This window comes from Rutidosis leptorrhynchoides, chromosome 6, assembly GCF_046630445.1.
Source record: "Rutidosis leptorrhynchoides isolate AG116_Rl617_1_P2 chromosome 6, CSIRO_AGI_Rlap_v1, whole genome shotgun sequence".
NCBI lineage: Eukaryota > Viridiplantae > Streptophyta > Magnoliopsida > Asterales > Asteraceae > Rutidosis > Rutidosis leptorrhynchoides.
The window spans coordinates 418325381-418347208 of record NC_092338.1 but is presented as its reverse complement, the minus strand read 5'-3'; the positions used below and the strand labels follow the sequence as shown (position 1 = coordinate 418347208).

The 21828-nt window shown below is 32.3% G+C and overlaps 3 protein-coding genes across 3 annotated transcripts in view; all 3 read left to right on the top strand.

Annotated features, from left to right (window-relative positions):
- The first annotated feature begins 400 nt into the window (after nt 1–400).
- On the top strand, nt 401–2541 carry LOC139855632 (uncharacterized). Its single transcript, XM_071844872.1, has 4 exons — nt 401–650; nt 966–1088; nt 1242–1290; nt 1741–2541. The coding sequence occupies exons 1-4, from the start codon at nt 468–470 to the stop codon at nt 2409–2411; spliced, it is 1026 nt and encodes a 341-aa protein (XP_071700973.1). The 5' UTR covers nt 401–467; the 3' UTR covers nt 2412–2541.
- Nucleotides 2542–3890: 1349 nt separating this feature from the next.
- Nucleotides 3891–21828, top strand: part of LOC139855141 (uncharacterized) — an 84592-nt gene continuing 66654 nt past the window's right edge. The window contains exons 1-2 of the mRNA XM_071844388.1: nt 3891–4222; nt 4354–4474. Of these exons, the coding sequence (XP_071700489.1) occupies nt 4379–4474 (96 nt within the window). The 5' untranslated portion in view covers nt 3891–4222; nt 4354–4378. The remainder of the gene's footprint in view (nt 4223–4353; nt 4475–21828) is intronic.
- On the top strand, nt 5360–7507 carry LOC139852088 (uncharacterized). The gene is made up of 6 exons (XM_071841312.1): nt 5360–5377; nt 5798–5861; nt 6111–6364; nt 6682–6804; nt 6956–7004; nt 7227–7507. The coding sequence occupies exons 1-6, from the start codon at nt 5360–5362 to the stop codon at nt 7505–7507; spliced, it is 789 nt and encodes a 262-aa protein (XP_071697413.1).

Sequence of the window (21828 nt, the reverse complement as noted above, 5' to 3'; positions counted from 1 at the left end):
AAAAGTTTTAAGAAACCACTAAGTAACTATTCACTCCCCTCTAGTTACTTACACTCTGGTTATTGCATCTTTTACAATGCATAACAGCGATGAGAACACCCCCTGAAATGTTGTATATTATTGCATTCGGTTCTTCCGACACAAAACCTTGCAGAAATTGACATGGCGGGGGAGGTGGTCCGGTGGTGGGGAGATGTTATGGTTTGAGATGCATTGCTAGGGGTTGGAAACAGATCAGGATCATCTACTTCAACAAGAAATGCCCAAACATCATTCATTTTTAGTGTGTGTTTTAGTTTCTTCTATGTTGATTGTGTTCTCTCATCTGGTTTCTTGTTCTTAAAGTTTTATAAAATAATAGATTTCAGATAAAGTTAATTGTTAATGTGTTTGCAGAGATAAGTTGGGAACAGATATTCGAACAGCCTCCTTATGGAAGAAAGACAAGGCACATTAAAAGACAACTAATGGTGCGGCCTCGCTATCCGCTAACATATAAAAAAGATGAAATGCCAGATGCTAACTCAATTTCCGAAGTTTGTGTTGTATTTGATGGTACATTTAAGGTTGATGATAAGGTAGATTGGAATTATGAGGGTGTTTATTGGTCTGCAAGGGTTGTCGAAGTGTTGAGCGATGACAAGGTTAAGGTAAAGAATTTGACTTGTGCAACCTGTTAGAATTTATTAGTATACTATTGTGTTTGTTGTCAAAAATTATTTAATTACATTAACTTGGAGAGTTAACTTTCAAGGTATAAATTTTTTAGCTATCTTTATATCAGGTTTTATAAACATCTGAAACACTCTTGTGATGTTATTTTTACTTCTTAAAACGTTTCGTTAGGAAGAATGTATCTGATATATTATTACAAATAAATAGTTAAATACACATACCATTTATGATTCTTAGTTTCTTTTTCCTTCCCTTTTTTTGATTTGTATTCATGTTTCCACCATCTGTAGATTGAGTTGCCAATGCCCCCAGCTGGAGAAGGGGTAGAAGGTGAGACATACGAAGCATTATGTAAAGATTTACGACCCTACTTAGATTGGTCCGAAAGAAATGGCTGGACTTTGCCTACTCTGGTGCCTCTCTCTCTCTCTCTCTCCACTTTTTTATTTTATTTTATTTGAATTACTTTTTTTTTTCCTGCCTATTTGATTCTTTCATAATTGTAACAGATTTAAGTGGTGTTAATATAACCTTGTTCTTATTTAAGTTTAATTTTTTTCATGCAGGGTGGTAGGACTTCATGTGGTGCACAGCTTATCTTTCCATCAAAGCAAGGTGAGTTAATTTTGTAGGCCAATGCTTGCAATTCTTATATAATTTGTCTTTCTATTTTTGTTGGCCATTTTAATCTACATTTTTAAGACCCGTCTGCTAACTGGTAGTAAATTATCTAAAATATTACGACGGTTGATTAGTATCACCATTTACCTTAAAATGCAATGCTTGAACATCTTACTATCATAGTTAGTACACTTCTTTTCAACTAGTTTTCTCTTATTCTCTTTTCTAAAAAAAGTTCTATTATACTTCGTACTTTTAGTTATAGTGTTTTGTTTTGTTTTGAAGCATGTGATCAATTGTTGTTTGTACGCCCTTTGACAGGAGGAATTGCTTATTACATGTACGTAAAGTAACTTAGATGTAATAAGCCCATGCGAGTAAACAGTTCTATCTCTTAATATTGCATGCTAATCTTAGATTTGTTTGTAACTGTACTTGTTTTAGGCATGAATCAGGAGTCAATTTCTCTTGGTTCACCTCTCAATGCATCTTCTAGCACTCGTTTATCAGCTGAGGGAGACACAGAGAGACACAATTCAGGTCATGTGGATACCGTTATTTGTGACGATAAAATGGTTGATGATTTAGCGGAAGGACATGCAGAAAGGCAAAGTTCAAATCCTGTAAATGCTGTTGTTCTTGATGAAAAAGTGGCGAGTGAAGATGTGAAAATGGTTGATGATGATGATGATGTGCATGCAAATACAGAGACACAGAGTTCAGTTCCTGTTAATTGTGAGGAAAAAGTGCAGGCTGAAGATGTGATATTGGGTGATACTGAAACACATAATTCAAATCTGATGGATACCGTTGTTTGTGAAGAAAAAAAGCAGACTGAAGATGTGAAAATGGATGATGAATGTGTGGAATCCTTCTATAGTATTACGAGTTTGCGTGTGGAAGAGAAGAAATCAGCAGCAGAAGCGGCACCGGCAGTTGCAGATGAGGGTGGTATTCATTTTAGTAAAGACTTGAACATAAAGCATGAAGATACACTGGAAGCAGCCGTAATCGATCTGGAGGAACTTGTTAACAAAATTAAATGGATGCAGAACCTTCTAAATAACAATGGCAGTCAGTCAAGTACTGATTCAACATTGTGGAAGTTTGTTTAAACTATTCTCTTCACATCAAGTATTATTTGACGCGTTCTGTATAGTTTGGTAAGTTTTCTTTCTGGTACTTGAAACGTGGTAATCGACATGTGTTGTAGTTGCTCAATCTAGAAGGTTGTTTCTGACACTCCGTATGCAAATTTCTGTGGCGCTTTTGATTCCTCATTTTTCTTTTTCTTTCCGGTTTATCATTTGCATAGTGAGACTATAAATATGACTGTTTAAAAATTAAAGGCCATGCTGAGAGCAAGCATATCAAATAGAGAATATACCTATTTTTATTAGTTAAAGTGGATGATCACGTTAGCATGACGTCGTCAGGGTTACTGTTCTGGATAGACACTGAATGTTCACCATCAAGATACACAAACTACATTGCAAAATCCACAGGAATTTGTTCAAAGCTATCATCTGCTTCTGACTCTTCAAGTACTTCCCTTTAAAAATTTCTGGATAGACTTTGAATGTTCACCTTGATTATTGCTTCTTTTACGACGCATAACAGAACATCCCCTGGAATATTGTATATTATTGCATTCGATTCTTGCGACTCAAAACTTTGCATAAATTGACGTGGCGGGAGAGGTGGGCCGGTGGTGGAGGTGTTGTTATGGTTTGAGATGAATTGTTGCTGGAAATAGATCGGAGTCATCTACTCCAGCAAGAAATGTTCAACCATCATCCCTTTTTAGTACGGGTTTTTGTTTGTTTAGAAATGAAGCTTCACAACTATATATTAAGAAAGTGAAAATGTTATTCAAATAACATGTCAGGAAATCTTATCCGAAAATCTTAGAGCAGATAAGATCTAGTCGCACGTCACATGGTAGGATAGGATCTTGCGAACCTTGCGACTCCTAACTTCCAGACAGTCGCAAATTGCAAGATATAATTTATCAGCAATGACCGTAAATTCCAGGTCGCGACATGGAATTTGTAGGTCATGATCGCGAATTCACGAGTCACAAGATCACAAGCCAACCTTGCGAGGGATTTTAAGATATTTGTTTTTTGGGGCGTACGCTATAGTTTGTTTGAAAAATGTGTCTTTTTGATTAATAGTCAAAAATAAAATAAACCATGAAATTTACCCGGGTAGGTTTTCCTGAAAATCCATTTTTTAAAGGTGACATACACTGATATGGGGGCGGTTCTATATTGTACCTAGTGGTGGCACGGGACACCACTGAAATACGCGATGTCGTGAAAAAAAAATGGGGTTTTTAACTAGTGATACAATTTGATAATGTACATTTTTTTGAGTGACACCATTGAAATAGTAGAATTTTTTTGAGGGTTTGAACTAGTGACTACCAATCCGAGATCCTCCACTGCATACATTACACACACCGTACGAATTACGAATGCAAATTAATTACTGTAATAATAATTTATTAATATTAATAATTTATTATAAATATAAAATATAAATAAATGAATACATAATCCGTAACTTACTAATGCAAGACAAACAAAGCCCTTTGGTTTAGTTCGAAGCATGTGAGTGTGAGGGTGATCACTTTTAAGTAGACACACTATTCGCGATTAATCACATCTTCCGTGCTTATCAAAGGTTCACTTTTTTATTTTTAAATCATCGAGGTACTACTGTATTTCTTGTTTAATGGTAACGCAAAACCCTAATTCACCGAAACCCTAAATTGCTACTACTACTTATTATGATACCTAATTATAGTGCATTAATGAATAACCTTATTTTGTAGTTTTGTGAATATATGTAGCAATTTGATTGCCCGATTCTGTGATTGCAAGGTCAAGAATGGTATTTATTTTATGAAAGGCGGATGTAGGTGAAAAAACGTCTAATTTTGGACTTTTTTTTTCATTTTTCATTGTTAAGTTCTATGAGTTTTTTTATGAATTCATGAATCATAGACTTGATTTGCATGGAAAATTTGCTGAGATAAATTTATTTTTCTAGATCAGGAAAATTCTGGTGATGCAAAATGGAGAATTCGAGTGGTTTTAAGTTTGAAGTGGGCCAGCTTGGGGAATCGAAATCCTTTGCGGATGGATATCGTGGTGCCTGGTTCAGATGCAAGGTAGCTTTTTCATTCAATTGATTTGGTAGCTCTGTTTTGTTCCCATATGCAATTGCAATAAAAATACTAATGGTGGGCTAGATTGCAACTTTAGGCGTCGTAATATTAATTACGAGCATATCTGGTGTTTGATATGATGTTTAGATGTCCAACATAAGAGTATGAACACGTTTAGGATGATTGTTTCACGATCTTTAGTGTGTCACGATCATTAGTATGCTGTTCTTTTCTTTCATATAGAAATAACTTAAGGTTTGAATTACAACCTTTGGCTGATGTTGCACACTTAGTTGTGCGTGGGATATGATCGGTTCGTCATGGATGTTCATACTATACCTAGAAAACGGGTCAGGTTAGGTCGGTTTCCGTAACGGGTTAAAATGGTTTTGGGTTGAAATGGGTCATGGGTCAAACGAGTCAAATTTTTAAACGGGTCCAAATGGGTCAGGCTGGGTTGGGTAACAGGTCGAAACAAGTCACACGGGTCAAGTGGTCCAAATAGGTCATATACTTTTACATTGATTATATTATTTTAGTTATTATTATTTATTTATTTATTTATTATATATATGAAAATATTAATATACATAGTAAATTATATAACCATGAATGCTTTCATAAATGTTTGGTGGATGAAACTTGTTATGCTTGACCCATTTGACTCATTAGACCTATCTCTCTTTATTGAGCTTTGGGAATTGTTACCCATTAGACATGTTCTTTGATATTTTTATTTTGTATAGGACCCAATAGGTTAGAGGGGAACCTATTGGACTTTTTTTAAGTTTTGATTTACATTGCTAGACCTAGTTTTTCTCAAGAACCAATTGACCCGATAGCTTGACCCAATTGACCCGATGACCCAAATGACCCGATTTTGAGAGTATGGCTCTCAATTGCCAGGTATAGTTTATACGCAAGACTTATTTTGGAGTTATATATTCAAGTAAGATGGTACTCTGGTTGCAACATTGTTTGGAACAAAAAAGTGTGTTTAAGGGAAGAAGGGTACTTCTTTTGAAATATATTGTATGATACATTACTTAATAGTCTTTTTACTCAAATTTGTTATAATAGGTTATATTTTATGTAAATAATCTATATAAATTTATGAATTCTCTTATCCCTCCTCCTGCTTTCAAACTTATTTCCAATTTCCAAAGCATATAATTTTCTAACCACACATCTAAGTGTTCATCATAAGTATTTAACCGAAGGCTCGACTGCCATTGAGCAATTTTAAACAGGCTATTTTTAAAGTACTTACAGAAGGAGCTTACCAAAAGTCTAATTCTATTAATCCATGTCTAAAATGTCATTCAGATCAGAGATATCAATTTGAAAAGGAACAAGATACAGCTGGAATACTATGATTTCGAAGACGAAGGTGAGTTGGCTAACTTGCTGTATGAACCAGTGTGGGTATGATTGATTGCCACTTTTTTCATTAACTTTAGATTATTATGTTTCTGATTGCGACTTATTAGTCATCATTAGGCATATACTTGGTTGCCCGTTGTCACTTTTCTTATAGTACATTCTTCTATTTTGATTGTGTTCTCTCATCGGGTTCCTTGATCTTAAGCTTTTTAAAATCATAGATTTCAGATAAAGTTAATTGTTGATGTGTTTGCAGAGATAAGTTGGGAAAAGATGTATGAACAGCCTCCTTATGGAAGAAAGACAAGGCACATTAAAAAACAACTAATGGTTCGGCCTCGCTATCCGCTAACATATAAAAAAGATGAAATGCCAGATGCTAACTCAATTTCCGAAGTTTGTGTTGTATTTGATGGTACATTTAAGGTTGGTGATAAGGTAGATTGGTATTCTGACAGTTCTTATTGGTCTGCAAGGGTGGTTGAAGTGTTGAGCGATGACAAGGTTAAGGTAAAGAATTTGACTTGTGCAACCTGTTAAAATTAATTAGTATACTATTGTGTTTGTTGGCAAAAATTAATTAATTACATTAACTTGGAGAGTTAACTTTTAAGGTATAATTTTTTTAGCTATCTTAATATCAGGTTTTATAAACATCTGAAACACTCTTGTGATGTTATTTTTACTTCTTAAATGTTTCGTTAGGAAGGATGTATCTGATAAATTATTACAAAATAAATAGTTAAATACACATACAATTTATGATTCATAGTTTCTTGTTCCTTCCTTTTTTTTTTTATTTGTATTCATGTTTCCACCATCTGTAGATTGAGTTGCCAATGCCCCCAGCCGGAGAAAGGAAAGACGACGAGACACATGAAGCACTCGTTAAGGATTTACGGCCGAACTTAGAGTGGTCCCAAAGAAAAGGCTGGACATTGCCTACTGTGGTGCCTCTCTCTCCACTTATTTTATTTATTTATGTAAATTACTTCCTTTTTTTTTTTTTTTTTTGCCTATTTGATTCTTTTATAATTGTAACAGCTTTAAGTGGTGTTAATATAACCTTGTTCTTATCTAAGTTCAATTTTTTTCATGTAGGGTGGTAGGACTTCATGTGGTGCACAGCTTATCTTTCCATCAAAGCAAGGTGAACTAATTTTGTAGACCAATGCTTGCCATTCTTATATAATTTGTCTTTCTATTTTTTGTTGGCTGTTTTAATCTACATTTTTAAGACCCGTCTGCTGCTAACTGGTAGTAAATTATCTAAGATATTACGATGGTTGATTAGAATCACCATTTAACTTGAAAAGCAATTCTTGTATTTGCATGCTAATCTTAGATTTGTTTGTAACTGTACTTGTTTTAGGCATTAATCAGGAGTCGATTTCTGTTGCTTCACCTCTTAATGCATCTTCTAGCACTCGTTTATCAGCAGAGGGAGACACAGAGATACAAAATTCAGGTCATGTGGATACCGTTATTTGTGACGATAAAATGGTTGACGATTTAGCTGAAGGACATGCAGAAAGGCAAAGTTCAGATCCTGTGAATGCTGTTGTTCTTGATGAAAAAGTGGCGAGCGAAGATGTGAAAATGGTTGATGATTTTGTGCATGAAAATGCAGACACAGAGTTCAGTTCCTGTTAATTGTGAGGAAAAAGTGCAGGCTGAAGATGTGATATTGGCTGATAAAACACCCTCATGACCAAATGTACAATATTTGAAATATATGTACAATCTTATGGTAAAACACCCTCAACACCGTATGTACAATATTTGAAGTATTATGTGACCATATGTATAAACTTTAAAACAAATTGTACAACTTTTACAAATCACCACATAAACACGTGTACAAACTTTGAAACATATTGTACAACCTTCATATAATAATTGTATTTTAATTTTTGAAAATTTATCAAGTGGCATTTGTTATTACTAATAATAATAATTATTAAAAATATAAATACTCAATTTTTAAACAAATTTTATCATTAATTATTATAATTATAATTATAGTTATTATATTATTATTATTGATTATTATTCAAATATGGTTGCTTTTTACGAGATTAATTACGTTACGTATGTATGTGAAATACAAGTCTCAATAAAAGGTTGTAATGTCGACTTTTGACAAAGTTAAGTACATCAAGGTAGTTCATTTATTCTGACCAAGTTAAGTACATCAATATGTTTGTAAAAACGACAAGTTTCTTAGTCGGAATTCGTTGTTCCACGGGTCATTAAACTAAATGACTTTATCATTTACATTCTCTTAATACCTAAAACATATTATTAAACTGTTTTGTTTAAATCAACCCGTGATTTCACGGGTCATTTTACTAGTTGTTACAATAAGACCATCTTTAACAATGATGGGCGTGTTAGCGTGTTGACTGGTAGGGGTGGGGTGGGGTGTTTGACAGATGTGCTGGTAACTGGTAAATAATGGGTGGCGTGCTGAGTGTCGTGTTGATGGATAGAGGTGGGTTATTGTTATTATTATTATTATTATTACTAGTGGTAAAGCCCGTGCGTTGCACGGATTGTGTTACGGTTCAACGTTTAAGAGCATTATCGGTAGTCATATAAAGTTTTTGAGGTTTAGCTCATGAAGCGGCATCCCTTGATAATTTAAAGTATTTTAGAATTCGACAATATAGTTATTTCTAAAATATTCTCTCTGTTAAACCCTGCATAAATCTCATCCGACTTTTTACATGTTATTCATCGTTTATGTTTCAAGATATTAAATGATAAAATTATATATATATATATATATATATATATATATATATATATATATATATATATATATATATATATATATATATATATATATATATATATGAACAAAAATTCAGCTAGTAATTGTTAAGAAAACATACACTATATTCAAATAAGTTATATAAAACAACTTAATTTGTGATTACGTATAAGAACTCATGTATTACTCTAGATATCTCATTGTTAACATATCTTAAATCAATAATACAAAGTAATGGTGTAAAATGTATTTTGAAATGAAATTTAAAAATTATTAAGATACAATATAGTTGATTTACACTCTATAAATTAATCTAATTCAAAATTCAATATCATAATGTTGATTAACCACATCGATATTTTAGTTTTGTGTAATAACAATGGCTCTGAATAATATATATGCATATATATTCATATATTTGTAATACACTTAGACTTAAACATAGAAAATAATAATAATAATAATAATAATAATAATAATAATAATAATAATAATAATAATATATACTATTTAGATGTTTGTAACATTATCATAATACAATTATGAGACTCATTAAAATAACGATTCACATATTGTTCTATTAAATCCGTTAATTTCAACATCTTATTTCATTTTCTATATTGATTTCGAAACAAACAGCTAATCACCATATTTCATTTAATATATTATAAGAGTTTTAGACAATTATAATTTTAAGAATTCCCTATTCATTTTATATTACATACTTTAAATCAAAAATTACGAAAGTAACTATTAAATTTAACCATCCTTTCATTTGCTTACATTTCATCATCATTTAATAGTTTTATATCACCTATTTCTCGATAAGGTTGAAGTGATCCAATATTTATTTTTCTAATAGAAGAAATATATATTATTGTGAGATGATATAAATGTTTTGTAACCTAAGAAGTAAAGGAAAACAATATTTTATTAAATGTCATATATTTGTGGGTATGCATACGTATATCCGAAAATTAGGTATGTGTTTGTTGTCATCTATGTAAGCATGAAAAACTATACATGCACACTTAATATAATTTGATACATATATACTGTACAAATGCATTAAAAATGTCCATCACCACCATAAAAGTATCGCTAAGGAAAGTGAACTCATATATACTTAACTTAATAAAACTACACACAAATCAAATGTATCTTTTAATAATTTCTAAACAATTATTAAAGAAGATCAAAATTACATAAAATAAGATAAAAATTATTTCCACACCAATTACATTTTAATGAAATCATATCGTAACATACATATATATAATGTTCTTGTGATGGACGGATGTTTGACAATGAAAGAGCAAATAAATTATGATGCCGATGATGATGAATAACTAATATATATAAATCTCTATCAATTATTTTAGTTGCAAAGTATGACTAACTTTTATATGAAAATGAGTATTGTATAAATGAAAATGGGTATTTATAGACAACAATGTATCATATGAGTTAGCTATTTAATATAAGAAAATGAAAAGATTAAAACATGTATATTTATTATAAGAATTATGAAAGGATTGAAACTTATCTATTTATTATAAGGAAAAATGAAAGGGTTAAATGTTAGGTATTTGATAAAATAAAAATATAAGAAATAAACTAATTCGCTCAATAAAAATTTAACAAATTTAACTTATGTCATAAATAAATACTATCATTTCATTCTTTACATTTTCGTTATGCTAATTGGCTCAATAATAAAAGACGATCAACTATAATGTTTTTAGTTTTAGGATTATATTAGATATCTACTTCATTACATGATTATAAACGCTAATATGATATATATTTAAATGAATTCATCACAATGAATAGATTATTTTTTAAACTTGTCTATATATTATTATATTTAAATGAACTTATCACAATAGATAGATTATTTTTAAAACTTTTTTTCTGTGATAATTAAAATCTATTTATAAGTCTATATATATAAATAAATTTATTACAATGAGTAGATTATTTTTTTTAATTTTTTAATATGATAATAGATGCAAGATATATATATTTAAATAAATTTATCACAATAGCTAGATTATTTTTAAATATTTTTTACTATGATAATTACAATCTATCTATAAGTCTACATATTTAAATAAATTTATTATAACGGGTAGATTATTATTTTTTTACTATGATAATAAATGCAAAAGATAATTCTCACTTTTTTTTTTACTATGATAATAAATAAATGCAAGAGTTGTTTTAAAATTTTTCAAATTCTTATATGGATGAGCTAAAATGATATTTGATACGCACTCAAATAAATAAATTTCGTTATCTTTAACTACTATTAATAGTATCTTTTAACGATATAAATGGCGTTTGGGTAGTCAAAGTATGGCCAAATCACAAATTCACAATAAACATTAAAAAAATTTATGATTGGTGAGTTCATGTAAGTTATGATCACCTTTACATTATTTTGTGAATAACAGAGATAGGTTGTTTATAGAGTGGTAGAAATTTTTAGGGAATTTGTACAGGAAGGCACAAAAGAGATGTGTTGTTTATAGAGTTAATAGAGATAGCATATATAACTCGTTTACTCAATATTGCATATAAGTAATACGGAGTAGTTATTTAAACATATAATCTGTCGTACCTTATTGATGCATTTCCCCAAAAAAAGCATCATTGCTCCATTTCCAGAAAAAGCCTCATTGATGTTATGATTCATTAACATATCTCTTGGCCATTTCACCTATAACAGCATAAAAAGTAATCCGTTAATTATAAATCATCGGCTATCTACGTATCTTAACCTAAACAACATAAAAAATAGGCTACATGGAATTAGTAACATGCAAAGTTATTTTTTTAAAACTGGTTAGTAGAATAAAAATGAAGCTTAATAAAGGGATGTAAATAATATCTACTTAAAATCTACATGATTTCACATTCTACAAAATTTGATACATTACCGTGTAGATTTTTCAATTTTGCATATGAAATAAAATGATGAGCTACTTATACTATGGGTTATGGATTTCATTTTAGATTCTCACCATAATTACATCAGTTATGTACTTACAATCTTTAATTTATTTAAATTCACATTTCATTTCATTAAAAAGGAAGGGTAAATGCAATGGGGTTAATATTGAATAATGCAATGGAGTGAATGATGATTTTTTTTTTACATGTGGTAAATAGTATAAATAAAGGGTAATTCATATGGAGTTAACAATATTTATTAAGGCCTAATTAATTTTTCAGGACTCAATTTTTATATAGATATAGATAGATAGATAGATAGATAGATAGATAGATATAGATACAGAAGATTATTATTTTTATCTCTTTTTCATTTTTTAATGTATGAATTTATTTTAGTTTTAATTTTGTTTAATTAGTTATATTATTCTGTAATTATGAAAACAAACTAACAACGATTACAATAATATTAAAATTCCTAAAAGTAGAAAATATTAAAGTCCTAAAACAATTAATACTTATTAAAAATCCTAAAAACACAAAACTACAATTATTAAAAGTCTCATTCCATCAATGCTCCTGATTTGAAGCTAGTTCCAAAATCGGAAGGGAACGGATTAGTTTTTCACGTGCTCAACTCCATAACATACAATTAAATTCGATTACCATTTTCACTGGCTCGTTTTTTAAGCTTATTCTATACGTCGTTACATTGGAACATCACTTCTGTCTTCTCTTCATCTAAATACCAAATACTCGAAAATGGGACCGGTATTTCCTTTTTGAGTAACTTCAACTCTGAAAAATCAAAATCATTCATATAGACGTCGTTAAATTCCATTTGCGTTCCGCCAACGTATGACTTCCAGTCGCTCGTTGGGTTACCTCCGAAATGAACGTTGAACGAAATTGGTGCTATTGATGAAGTTTTGTATATAGCAGAATGTATATGTATGTGTGTATAGAAAATATCTGAACAAAAGGATATATATATATATATATATATATATATATATATATATATATATATATATATATATATATATATATATATATATATATATATATATATATATATATATATATATATCTATATATATATATAGGGTGAGGATTCAGAGAGAACCAATGGTAGAAGAGAACTCAGAGAACTTGTGCAGATTGAGCTCCATCTGTGTGCAGATTGAACCCAATCTATGTGCAGATTGAGCTCAACCTGCAGGTTCTATGGATTCTCTCCCACCCTTAGTTCTCTCTTGATCCCTTATATATATATATATATATATATATATATATATATATATATATATATATATATATATATATATATATATCATATCCTATCCTACTATACATTAAAATAGAGTCTTTATTAGCTAATAAATGTTTTCAAAACCCCCTTAATCACCATTAGATTAAAAAAAGACTTCACCCTACCCTTTAATCCAATGGTCAAAATTAATCATATTCATTTATTAGCTAATAAATCAAATTACGTGTATAATGTCCCTAAATTACCCTGAATTAATTAAAATCATTCCCTACGTTCCAATCATATAAATGATACAATTAGGGATGTCCTACGAGTTGATGAAGTCGATAAAAGAACGTGAGACTTCCTTTAAAATTCTTAAGCAATCAACAATCAGTCACGAGATAAACTCAATATATTAACTATAAATATATACTACAGCTATTTAATTTCAAACATTCCTTGATTTTAACCATGTATAATTTAATTTCACAATTAATAGATTCTAAATAACGACATGTCAAATTTGACAACCTTATATTTTCTGTTATTAACTGTAATACAAAGCAAAGAACAAAATGATACAATGCACAAGCAAGTAAATGAGCAAAATCTATCTATTAAACTACACAAATGATTCTTATTCATAACTATGTCAAACCAAAATTAACTAAATATATACTCCAACAAATAGCACAATATGATAAACACAACAAACTCATTATCTCTTTATTTATACATTAAAAGAGAGTCTTGATTACGTAATAAATATTTTCAAAACCCCTTTAATCACTGTTAGATTGAAAGATTACGTTAGGATACCCCTTAATCCAACGACCATTAATCATCCCCTAAAAAAGTTACATAATAAATCAATTGTTAAAACACTCATCCCCATTCGTCAAGTTAAACATTCATATCCATTATCTATTCGTCAAATCGACTAACCCTTTGTAGTACTTCTGACTAGTGCTTTTCATTGTTGGTGACATTAGGGTTTAAGGTTTAGGGTTTAGTGTGTAAGGTTAAGGGTTGGTGGTATAGGGTTTAGGGTTGATTTAGGCTTTAGGGTCTAAGGTTTAGATATAAGGTTTAGGGTCTTGAGTATAGTGTATATAGTTGTTTATACAATTTATGGTTTAGAGTATAGATATAGGGTTTAAGCTTAATGGATAAAAAGGATTCGCGTTGAGAGTTAATGGTTTAAGGTTAAGAATTTAATATTTAGGACTTACTATTTATGGTTTACAGTTTAGAATTTAGGGTTTAGGATTTAGGGCTTACTATATATATGTGAGCACACACACACATATACTATTTTTTTATTTTTAATTACGGCTCTATTAAGTGAGGCAAGAGTAAGCGTCAATTTATTGGCGTATTGACTGTCGCTTAGAGCCTAAATTGAACTCCAGACATGTTCTATAACCCATGAAAATTTGAATCTACCATTTTCATGGCGAAATTAATTAATTAATTAATTATTATTATTATTAATATTTTATTTATTTATTTATTATTATTATTATTTATTTATTTTTATTTATGTATTTATTTATTTATTTTTATTTTATTCTTTTATTTTTAAATTTTTTTTTTATGTTCCTACTTTTTGGCCGGATGTCCACTTGGAAGCAATCTCTTTATCCGTCGAATTGAGAGATGGATGAATCTCTCTACTTTTGGGAGTGTTTCACTCGGGGTGAAAAAATGTCTTCTCTTATTCAAGGATAGAGGAAGGATTGTCTACGTCTCACCTCCCTCATACCCCGCACATATGGAATTGAGTTTTGTTGTTGTTGTGGTTTAGGGTTAAAATTCGAGAATTTATGCTTTAGGGTTTAGGATTTAGAGTTTAGGGTTTAGTGTATAGGGTTTACAGTTTAGTGTTAAGGGTTTAGAGTTTAGGGTATAGTTTTTAGAATTTATGGTATAGAGTTTAGGATTTTATGGTTTATGGTTTAGGGTTTAATATTTAGGGTTTAGTGTTTAGGGTTTAGCGTATAAGGTTTAGTTTATAGGGTTAAGGTTTTAAAGTTTAGGGTTTAGATTTTAGAATTTATGGTTTAGGGTATAGGATATAAGGTTTAGAGTTTAGGGTTTAGTGTGTAAGGTTAAGGGTTGGTGGTATAGGGTTTATTTAGGGTTTAGGTTTTTGAGTTTAGTGTACAGGGTTGTTTATATAATTTATGGTTTAGAGTATAGATATAGGGTTTAAGCTTACTGGATTAAAAGGATTCACGTTGAGAGTTAATGGTTTAAGGTTAATGGATTGCTATTTGGGGTTTACGGTTTATGGTTTACAGTTTAGGATTTGGGGTTAACATTTTAGAATTTATGCTTTAGGGTTTAGTGTATAGGGTTTATTTTAGGGTTTTGTTTATACAATTTATGGTTTATAGTATAGATATAGGGTTTAGGGTTTAGTGTATAGTATTTAGGATTTAGGTTTAGGGTTTTGGGTTTATGGTTTAGGGTTTAGAGTTTAGATAAGAATGTATCTGGATCCATTTTTCTTTCATTAGTTGAACCACCTTTTTCTAAAAGGGATTGGGGTTTAAGGTTTACGATTTAGTCTGTAAGGTTAAGGGTTGATGGTTTAGGGTTTAGGGTTGATTTATGGTTTTGGGTTAAGGGTTTATTGTTTAGATATAGGGTTTAGGGTTGATTTAGGGTTTTGGGTTAAGGGTTTATGGTGTAGATATAGGGTTTAGGGTTTAGAGTTTAGTGTATAAGGTTTAGGATTTAGTGTTTAGGGTTTATGGTTTAGAACTTTAAGGTTTAAGGTTTAGATTTTATAATGTATGGTTTAAGGTTTAAGATATAGGGTTTCGGGTTTAGGGTTTTGTTTTTACAATTTATGGTTTAGACTATAAATATAGGGTTTAGGGTTTAGTGTATATAATTTAGGGTTTAAGGTTTATGGTTTAGTGTATAGGGTTTAGGTATATGGTTTAGGGTTTAGGGTTTATGATTTAGATTTTAGAACTTTTCTAAATGCTAAATTGTTGCACGTACTGAAAAGAGTGCTGCGTATCAACCATAGATATGGTAAGTGGGGGTAACGACATTTGTCCCATTACTACAACTTTGTTCATCCGTTTACCTGTTACCAAGTTGACCCACTTATCGTGGGCTCAAATTCATAGCAACTTGATTTGATATTTTCTACGAGTGGGATTTACTTCGTTGTATCTGTTTTGGATCCTTTTTGATAATATTATATGTTTATTGTTTATAATGGCCGGGGTTAGTGAACATTTGGCAATACGAATGGAAAAACACATCAAAGATTGTGAAACATCATTTATATTATTGCCTCGAACGCTAAGTGTTGCGACAGGTGATTTGATTCATGTTTTATCTGATATTACTTTTCGTATTGCCTACAAATTTGTGTATACAACATAATTTGTAACTTTGACACTTGCATCAAAAAAAGTTTTCTTGCAACCATTTTGGAAGGTTTGGAATGATGCTGGAAGTGATGGCAGGGGAGTTATAGCACTGAAGATTTTAAAAAAGGTTGACTAATAAAAAAAGTGTAGGTTTTAAAATGTAGCACTGAAGGCTCTACGTTTGACTAATCAGTTAGTGTTTCACTTCATTTCATTACTTCGAAGCAATATTTATTGTTTTTATAGTGTTTAAAAGTTGCACTTTGTGATGATGGAGCTGGGATGGATTGCATTCAGAGTACCAAAAACAATATGCTGTTAAGTTGTTGTTCAGGTAAGCTATATCATAAAACAGTATGGGATAAAACGGGTCAGATACAACTATATGTAATATTGGCTGGTTTGGGGTTACATGATAACACTTTCATTGCCCATTCTCTTAAATAAGTAATGTGTCAATAAAGGTAAATTTCTTCGTTTGACTTATTTGAGATGAAAAACAACCCAAATAGACCTGCTGGTAAGTAAATGAGTCACCAAAGAAACATATTATTGTATAAAAGTAAGTTAATATGTGAAGCTCACATTTTCGGGTTGCTTTAACTTCATTACATATCTTTGATATTCGGACCATTTTCGTGAGAAGGATGGAATCTGGGCTTTGTTAACTTGGCTACACATCAATCCCTGAGTGTAATAACAAGGACAATCTCAATGTAAGCTTACTTGTGTTCGTTGAATACACTGTGAAGCTGCATCGAGGCTACATATTGACGCTATTATTATACTCATTATGATATGATGATTATTGTTAATATTATTATTACGAGGCGTAAAGTGTAAAAGATACTACTGCCAAATATTGGGTTGGAAGTAGAATTGGAACTTGACATCTCCAGAAGCTTCGGGTAAAATTCCCGTGTTATATACGCTTCATTTAAGTTGATGAATATTGGCGCCATTCATTTTTGTTTGGGTTGGTTTAGTGTAGCTTGAATTTTTGTTGAGTGTGTATTTGACTATTTATATTTTTCTTTCAATTGATGAAGTTGAAAATGAAACTGTCTCAAACAAACTCTAAAACAGATCTTTTGTTCACGCTACAATCATAGGTTAAATATTTTATCGTATTATACAGGAAAATTTTAGTGTTTTGCCTATTGTATGTATGTGTTAAAATAATAATGTTTTTCTAGATATTTCTAGAATTAATTAAGTAGAAGATATTTAGCATGTAATATACTAGAAGTAGATATTTAATCAAGAAACTACTAGATTAGACTAACTGTATATATCATGTAATTACTAGAGAAGTCTAAACCGACTTAGTGAAGCCTATAAATAGGCAAAGCTTGTTGCAAAAGTGTAGAACAACAAAAAAAAACAAGTTCAATATAAAAAAACTCCTTTCTTACTAAAACAATAAGTCTTCATCATCTACTCTATTTGATAACTTCCGCTCTCAATATCGATCACTATCACTATCTAATAATTTAAAATTAATCAACATTATTTAATTAATCTTAATTTCTAATATTTCTAACAAGTGGTATCAGAGCTGTTTGGGCGTTCGTTCGCATACACCATGACTACCGTTGGTGCGTACAATATTCCCGTCCCCATCTTTGATGGCGACAACTATAATTTTTGGAGTATCCGAATGAAGACATATATCCAAGCACAAAGCTTGTGGGATATTGTCGAAGTCGGGTTTACAACTCCAAAAGACGACGAAACTCTGTCCGCAAAAGATAAAGAAAAATACAACAAAAATGTAGTCAGAAATGCTGCTGCTTTAGGCTACATTCAACAAGCCTTGACACCGTCTATCTTTCCACGAATCATGGGAACTACGACAGCCAAGGAGGCGTGGAAGATCCTTCAGGAAGAATTTCAAGGAAATGTCAAGGTGAGATTCGACAAACTTCTAACTCTCAGAAGAGATTTTAAAAATTTAAATATGAAAGAGACTGAGACCGTAAAAGATTACTATTCTAGAATTAAAGAAATAGTAAATCAAATGAGAGCCTATGGAGATAACATAACTGATAAGAGGATCGTAGAAAAGATACTTATCAGTATGACCGAGAAATACGATCATGTAATTACCGCTATTGAAGAGTCAAAAGATATTGAGACTCTGTCAGTAACGGAATTAATTGGCTCTCTTGAAGCATATGAGGCTAGACTGAGTCGGCGTAGTGAAAACTCACTCAAAAGTGCCTTTCAGTCTAAACTCAAATTAAGGTCTCAAAAATCTAATAATGAGGGGAAAAGAAATCTTGAAGAAAATTCGAGAGGAGGAGAAAAACCCAGAACCGGGTTCGATCAGAGAAGAAAAAGCTACCCTTCATGTGATATCTGCAAAAAGACAAACCACTTGGAGAAAGATTATTTCCACAAAGGGAAGCCACAATGCAATAATTGCAAAAGATTTGGGCATCTTGAAAAAGATTGCCGTTTAAAACAAAATCATCGAGCTAACTTCACGGAAGAAAGTGAAGATATACCGGAGAACAAAAATTAGCTATTCTATGCCTGCCATGTCACAAATAAACAGAGGGACGATACTTGGTTGATCGACAGTGGGTGCAGCAACCACATGACAGGAGATGAAAAGTTATTTGATAGTATCAACACGTCCGTAAAGTCCCGCGTCAAACTAGGAAATGGAGCGCTTGTTGACACTAAAGGTAAAGGTACAATTACTGTTCAAACTAATAACGCCACTCGATCTGTTAATGACGTTCTTCTAGTACCAAGCTTAGCAAGTAACTTGCTAAGTGTTGGACAAATGATGGAGTACGGCTACTCTTTACTCTTCGAAGAAAATTCATGTGTTATTCGTGACAAGAAAAACAACTACAAATTAATAGCTGAAGTGCCAATGGAGAACCGCAACTTTTCACTTCGCTGGCAGTATATCATAGACACAGCCATGAAAGTACAAGTTGAAAAATCATGGCTATGACATCGAAGATTTGGCCACTTTAACTTTCAGGCACTAAAAATCCTCCAACAGAAGAATATGATGAGAGACTTGCCGAACATAGAAGAGATCACTGACACGTGTGAAAGCTGTATGATGGGCAAGCAACATCGAAAACCTTTCCCTCGTGACAAAGCCTGGAGAACGAAAGGTATACTAGAGCTAGTACACACCGACGTATGTGGACCAATGAGGACCCCGTCTCTTAACCAAAACAGGTACTTTATTCTCTTCATCGATGACTATTCTAGAATGATGTGGGTTTATTTCATGCGTGAAAAATCAGAAGTATTTTCGATATTTAAGAAGTTCAAGAACTTCGTAGAAAAAAGTAGTGGCCGTTATATAAAAACACTAAGGAGTGATAGAGGGAAAGAATACACCTCTACACAATTCAATAAATTTTGCGAAGATGAAGGTGTTAAACGTCAACTCACTGTTGGTTACGCTCCAGAGCAGAATGGCGTCTCTGAACGCAAAAATAGAACTGTTATGAAAATGGCCAAAACAATGATACATGAAAAAGGCCTTCCAAATAGTTTCTGGGCTGAAGCTGTATACACGGCTGTCTATATACTAAATCGATGTCCCGCGAAAGCCGTAGAAAACAAGACTCCAATAGAGTCATGGAGTGGGAAGAAACCATCAGCGAAACATCTGCGAGTATTTCGGAGTATTTGCTACATCCACATTCCTAAGGAGAAACGTTACAAGCTCCAAGAAAAATCAGAAAAAGGAATATTCTTGGGCTACAGCACACAGTCTAAAGGCTACCGAGTCTATAACCTGAAGACTAATAACATCGTGATCAGCCGAGATGTGGAGTTTGATGAAGACGCTTCTTGGAACTGGGAAAAGGACAAAGTTGAAAAACAAACATATCTGTCTCGGATATCTATGGAAACTCCAGCCCAACAACCACTACAAGTTGAGCATTCTGAACAACAAGAAAGTACCGGTGAAACAAGCCCTGCTACACCAACTTCTCCATCAACAAGATTACCTTTGGCGCAAGACGAGTCAAGTCCAGAGTCAACACCTGGAAGAGTCAAAGCGTTAGCAGAGATATACGAGACTTGCAACTTCAAAACTATTGAACCCGAAAGCTATGAAGTTGCATCAAAAGATGAAAAGTGGGTGGATGCTATGAACGAAGAAATCAGAATGATTGAGAAAAACAACACATAGGAGTTAGTTGATCCTCCAGAAGACAAAGAAATCATCGGAGTTAAGTGGGTTTACAAAACAAAGCTCAACCCTGATGGATCTATACAAAAACACAAAGCAAGGCTAGTAGCTAAAGGCTACTCGCAACAACCAGGAGTCGACTACACCGAAACCTACGCACCTGTAGCACGACTGGATACTATACGAGCACTTGTGGCACTAGCAGCTCAACGAAGGTGGAAGATTCACCAACTAGATGTGAAATCAGCCTTTCTAAATGGGTTTCTCGAAGAAGAAATATATGTAGAGCAACCACAAGGGTTCGTCCAGAAAGGAAAAGAAGATCAAATCCTAAAGCTAAAGAAAGCCTTATATGGACTAAAACAAGCGCCACGCGCATGGTACAGTCGTATTGACAGCTACTTCACAAGTTTAGGATTCAGGAGGAGTCAAAGTGAGCCCACACTCTACATCAAAACTCAAGGTAACTCTGACACTCTCATTCTTTCCTTTTATGTCGATGATCTTATATATACGGGAAACAATGAGAGAATGATACAAGAGTTTAAAGAAGACATGATGAAAACGTTCGAGATGAGCGACCTTGGTTTGATGCGCTATTTTCTTGGCATCGAAATTAGTCAAGAAAATGAAGGCATCTTTATATGCCAAAATAAATACACGGAAAATCTCCTGAAAAAGTTTAAACTATATGGTTGCAAAATCGTAGCCACGCCACTAGTTGCCAATAAGAAGATGAGACAAGAAGATGGATCGGAGAAAGCAGACGCTTCAAGATTCAGAAGTCTCATTGGAAGTCTACTATATCTAACAGCAACAAGACCAGACATCATGTACGCAACGATACTGCTATCCAGGTACATGCAAAACCCTACTCAAATACATTATGGAGCTTCTAAAAGAATATTAAGATATTTGCAAGGTACCATGGACTATGGTATATGGTACAAGCCGACTACAGACTCGAAGCTTCATGGATACACAGACAGTTACTGGGCCAGATCGGTGGATGACATGAAAAGTACTTCAGGATACACATTCACACTTGGATCTGGTGTATTCTCTTGGACATCAAAGAAACAAGAAACGGTGGCACAATCGCCAGCAGAAGCCGAGTACGTCGCAGCTGCAAACTCAGCTAATCAAGCTATATGGCTAAGAAGAATTCTAGAAGACATGGGCGAAAAACAAAATGAAGCCACTCAAATATTCTGCGACAACAAGTCTGCAATTGCAATCGCTAAGAATCCTGTGTTTCATGGCAGAACAAAACATATTGACATCAAATATCACTTTCTGCGAGAAAGCTGTGCCAAAAAAGACATCGAATTAAAATACTGCAAAACTGAGGAGCAGATTGCAGATATTTTCACTAAAGCACTACCAAGACCCAAGTTCGAGTATCTACGCAACAGG